This window comes from Lucilia cuprina, chromosome 4 (assembly GCF_022045245.1).
Source record: "Lucilia cuprina isolate Lc7/37 chromosome 4, ASM2204524v1, whole genome shotgun sequence".
In the NCBI taxonomy this organism is placed as follows: Eukaryota; Metazoa; Arthropoda; class Insecta; order Diptera; family Calliphoridae; genus Lucilia; species Lucilia cuprina.
Genome location: NC_060952.1, coordinates 3,025,549 through 3,026,871, shown reverse-complemented (window position 1 = coordinate 3,026,871; position 1,323 = coordinate 3,025,549). Strand labels below are relative to the sequence as shown.

Genomic DNA, 1,323 nt, shown 5'->3' with positions numbered 1-1,323 from the left:
TAATTAATATTTTGTTCAATTCTATTTATTTTTGTTTTTATTTACTTACCGCTATTGGATTTAATATTTTGCTGTTTCATCCTCCTTTGTATTTTTTCCTTTCGCTTAACTGCTTTTTTATTTTTACGACCTCCTGTCCCAAAAATATTTGATATTAAAAATATTAATGATAATTTTAAATAAATTAATTATAACTAAATGAATTTATTTAATAATTTATTAAAAAATTATTATTGTGTACTTACTTTTTGGTTCACTGGCAACAAAAAATGATACGGACTGTGGCAAATCTTGTTGAATTTCTTTGGATTTTACTTCATCTTTATTATCAACGGAAGTTTGTACAGATATTGTGCAAGGCTCATCCTTCGAATTGACTGAAAGATAAAAATATATGTATATTATTTCATAATTTAATAAAAATTTCAACTTACCCTCCGTTTCTGCGGAATGCTCAGAATCAGACTCTACAGGCTGTATTATAAGAAGATCACCAGCAGGAATATCTTCAGCCTCTTGTTGATCTTTGGAAACGTTATCTGGTAATTCTTGATCAACACAGGTTAAATTTCCATTAATTGTATCGAGAACATCATCTTCATTGTCCAACTTATGTTCTTTAGTGTCTGCATCTGTGTCATTGGGGTCATCGTAAGTAACTTTTTTCGGCGATTCGCTATCAGAGTGTGACGATTGAGTGCCGGTATTAACAACTGAAACTGAAACAGTTTGAGTTCCTATTTCTAAACCACTGATCTTCTTAACGATATCATAGTTTCCATCATCTGTCTGAATAGATATCGATCGTGACTGCGTTGGTGTCATAACATCTGAAGCATTACTCGCTATCGAGGCAGTTAATGAATTGTCATTTTCTGTCTGTATTGATACAGATTCAACATTTATTTCATTTTTAGCGGGAATTTCTGGCTGTGTCTGTGTTTGGACATCAGCAGCCAAGTGTTCAAATGTTACGATCTCTAAAGTGTCAGGATTAGTAATTGGAATTGCGTGTTTTCGTTGTTTTATGTTTGTATGATGCTCTGTATTTGATGCTGCACCACCAACTGCTAGACCTACAGCTGGTATATTTATTCCACCACCAATATGGGCGTATGCTTGTAGACTAGGAGGCTGTCCTATTCCAGCAGCTGCAGTTAACATAGGTGCTGCTTTTTGAGGCGTTACAGCTGGAGCTCCTAAGTGGAGCAGTGGAGGGTTACAGTATGGTGGTGGCTCGTATGCCGTTGGCCCACTAGGATCTACACTTCTAGGTGTAGTATTTTGAAGTTGTGTTCCCATAAAACTACCACTAGCCGCATG

General features: G+C 35.4%; 1 protein-coding gene across 1 annotated transcript; it reads right to left on the bottom strand.

Annotated features, from left to right (window-relative positions):
* Positions 1 to 41: 41 nt before the first annotated feature.
* LOC111690582 lies at positions 42 to 1,317 on the bottom strand. The gene is made up of 3 exons (XM_023453087.2): positions 435 to 1,317; positions 246 to 377; positions 42 to 133 (listed from the first exon to the last, which is right to left on the bottom strand). Exons 1-3 carry the CDS (start codon positions 1,300 to 1,302, stop codon positions 42 to 44), a joined length of 1,092 nt encoding a protein of 363 aa, XP_023308855.2. The 5' UTR covers positions 1,303 to 1,317.
* Positions 1,318 to 1,323: the final 6 nt, after the last annotated feature.

Bases quoted from the DNA above. Each gene is read 5' to 3' on its own strand.
- LOC111690582 (XM_023453087.2), bottom strand. From the start codon at position 1,302: ATGGGAACACAACTTCAAAATACTACACCTAGAAGTGTAGATCCTAGT. The intron at 378-434 runs GTAAGTTGAAAT...TTTATCTTTCAG, and splicing joins GCATTCCGCAGAAACGGAGG to TCAATTCGAAGGATGAGCCT. The intron at 134-245 runs GTAAGTACACAA...TTTTTGGGACAG, and splicing joins TGTTGCCAGTGAACCAAAAA to GAGGTCGTAAAAATAAAAAA.